The 2,538-nt window shown below is 57.8% G+C and overlaps 1 protein-coding gene across 1 annotated transcript; it reads right to left on the reverse strand.

Annotated features, from left to right (window-relative positions):
• Positions 1–777: 777 nt before the first annotated feature.
• LOC112276391 (chlorophyll a-b binding protein, chloroplastic) lies at positions 778–2,211 on the reverse strand. Its single transcript, XM_024507672.3, has 2 exons — positions 1,988–2,211; positions 778–1,571 (listed from the first exon to the last, which is right to left on the reverse strand). The coding sequence occupies exons 1-2, from the start codon at positions 2,137–2,139 to the stop codon at positions 920–922; spliced, it is 804 nt and encodes a 267-aa protein (XP_024363440.1). The 5' UTR covers positions 2,140–2,211; the 3' UTR covers positions 778–919.
• Between the last annotated feature and the right edge of the window lie 327 nt (positions 2,212–2,538).

Below are 2,538 nucleotides of genomic sequence, written 5' to 3' on the forward strand. Positions count from 1 at the left end.
GGCAGTAGCGGCCAACAGCGGTCAGCTCGATGGGAATTCCATCTCGCTATCTCAGTGGAGATATCTCGGCTTATCCAATCCGGTGATCGTATAAGTGCCCCGAGCATGCTTTTGCGCTGGGCGAAGTCGCTATGAGGACCTCCTCCGAGCTGGTTCCTTCGTGCAAAATCAGCCCATTATCGCCAATTCATCGCTTCACTCCATTCTGTTAGAGACCATCTGTTCGGTAACAGTGCCACGCGTAAGCGTTTACCTACAGCCCCACCTCACATCGCTAAAGAATATCTAATGTGCCGATGTGAAATTAGCCCTCATCGATACTCATAGATGCGACTTAGGATATGACAAGCAATCATACTGTTTCAAATCCTGATTTTGACCGCATAAACTTTTCATGCCGATTCTCGATGCGCTTCACCAGTCACTTCCAATCACGGACCATCACCGCCAACTTTATTGTGCGATGTACACACCGCATACCACCAGTTCATCGCCCACACCCACCCTCACATGCACAGTTTCGGCTCTCACCGTCTTTCACTCCACGAAACCACTCCCCATCACCTCATTCTGCTATTCACGCCTCCCCCGCAGAATACAAACATCGCAAACACGACCATCGCCCGTTCAACCACGCCCCCATCACATCGATCCCGCAAGACATGGCGCTACTTCCCATACCGGCCGAAACCAACACACACCCGTCTGCGTACGGAACCGTTCCATGCCCACATCCACACCCGCCTCCCCGACCCTCCGCCCAGTTCCAATTCCCAATTACAATAACACATCCACAATTTACTCATTCACACTCTCCCAATTTACAACTGTGCGAACGCCGCCAACCCGACTGGTGGCTCCGTCTAGGTGACAGACTCTCGCAGCTCACAGAAAATTAAATCGGCTCTACCGCGCCATCCTAGTTCCCGGGGGTGAAGTTGGTGGCGTACGCCCATGCGTTGTTGGCCACCGGGTCGGCCAAGTGGTCGTTCAAGTTCTCCAATGGCCCCTTTCCGGTCACGATCGCCTGCACGAAGAACCCGAACATCGAGAACATCGCCAATCGCCCGTTCTTGATCTCCTTCACCTTCAGCTCCGCGAAGGTGTCGGGGTCGTCAGCCAAACCCAAGGGGTCGAACGACCCTCCCGGGTAGATGGGGTCTGTCACCTCGCCCAGGGGTCCTCCCGCAACACGGTAGCCCTCCACGGCTCCCATCAGCACCACCTGGCATGCCCAGATCGCCAAAATGCTCTGGGCGTGCACCAGGCTCGGGTTGCCCAGGTAGTCCAACCCGCCCTCGCTGAAAATCTGCGCTCCGGCCTTGAACCACACCGCCTCGCCGAACTTCACGCCGCTCTTCGCCAACAGCTCCGGGGTCAGGCACCCCAAAGCCCCCAGCATGGCCCACCGGGCGTGGATCACCTCCAGCTCCCTGTTGCGGGCGAACGTCTCCGGGTCGGACGACAGTCCGGCGGTGTCCCACCCGTAGTCTCCAGCGAACTCGCCGGTCAGGTACGACGGAGTCTCGCCGGAGAAGGGGCCCAAGAACTTGGGTCGGTCAGCTCCGTACCTGAGCAACAGTCCGACGTTCGGCTTAGGCATACGTTCCTCTCTATCCCTCACCAGTGTCACCTCAGCAATGCACACCCTCGCCATAGCAGCTCTGACCCCAACATTTGTCACACTTCCAATGCCCCACCGCCGATGCCAACCTCCATCTCTCACCTCTCACCTCTCAAGCTGCTCCGCGCGTGGACAACCAAACCGACCACACGCCCCGGCCGGATGCCATTCCGATTTCCAAATTCAAGGCCTCCACTGCTTCATGGCCTCCGCCCCACAATCCCCAATCCCCAATCCACAACACACTCCGCTCAACCCCAATCCCCAACACACTCCGCTCAACCCCAATCCCAATCGCGCTCCCAACACAACCATCAAGCACTCAAAACTGTCATCCCAGAGTTCGTCAAGTGGGGACCATACCAGATGCTGTCGCTGCCAGCGGACTTGCTCACGGTCCGCCGCATCGTGACGCGGGCCTCCACATTGCCCACCTTGCGGGACAGCTCGTTCACGGGCTTGAGCACACCCTGCCCAGCCAAGGCTGTCGAGTGCATCGCGGTAGCTCCTGCCATGTCTGCACACACGTTCCCGAACGGAGGGTCTCCAACAGAATGGAGTGAAGCGATGAAGTGGCGATACCGGGCCGACTGTGCACAGAGGACCCTGCTCGGAGGAGGGCCTTATAGCGACTTCGCCCAGCGCAAAATCATGCTCGGGGCACTTCTACGGTCACCGGATTGGATAAGCCGAGATATCTCCACTGAGATAGCGAGATGGAATTCCCATCGAGCTGACCGCTGCTGGCCGCTGCTGCCAACCACGGAAACGGATTCCGCTGCCTCCAAAACCAGATGAATGTCACATTCCTCTGGCACCACTGTGGTCGTCATGGCCCATCTCGTGGTCAGCGGGCTGCACTGTTGGAAGCCCGCGCAGCACCCAGTTGCAACAGAGTAAAAAGCCATACTCAT

Source organism: Physcomitrium patens, chromosome 2 (assembly GCF_059467195.1).
Source record: "Physcomitrium patens ecotype Gransden chromosome 2, ASM5946719v1, whole genome shotgun sequence".
NCBI classification, from domain to species: domain Eukaryota; kingdom Viridiplantae; phylum Streptophyta; class Bryopsida; order Funariales; family Funariaceae; genus Physcomitrium; species Physcomitrium patens.

Bases quoted from the DNA above. Each gene is read 5' to 3' on its own strand.
- LOC112276391 (XM_024507672.3), bottom strand. From the start codon at position 2,139: ATGGCAGGAGCTACCGCGATGCACTCGACAGCCTTGGCTGGGCAGGGT. The intron at 1,572-1,987 runs GTATGGTCCCCA...ACTGTTGCTCAG, and splicing joins GCTGGCAGCGACAGCATCTG to GTACGGAGCTGACCGACCCA.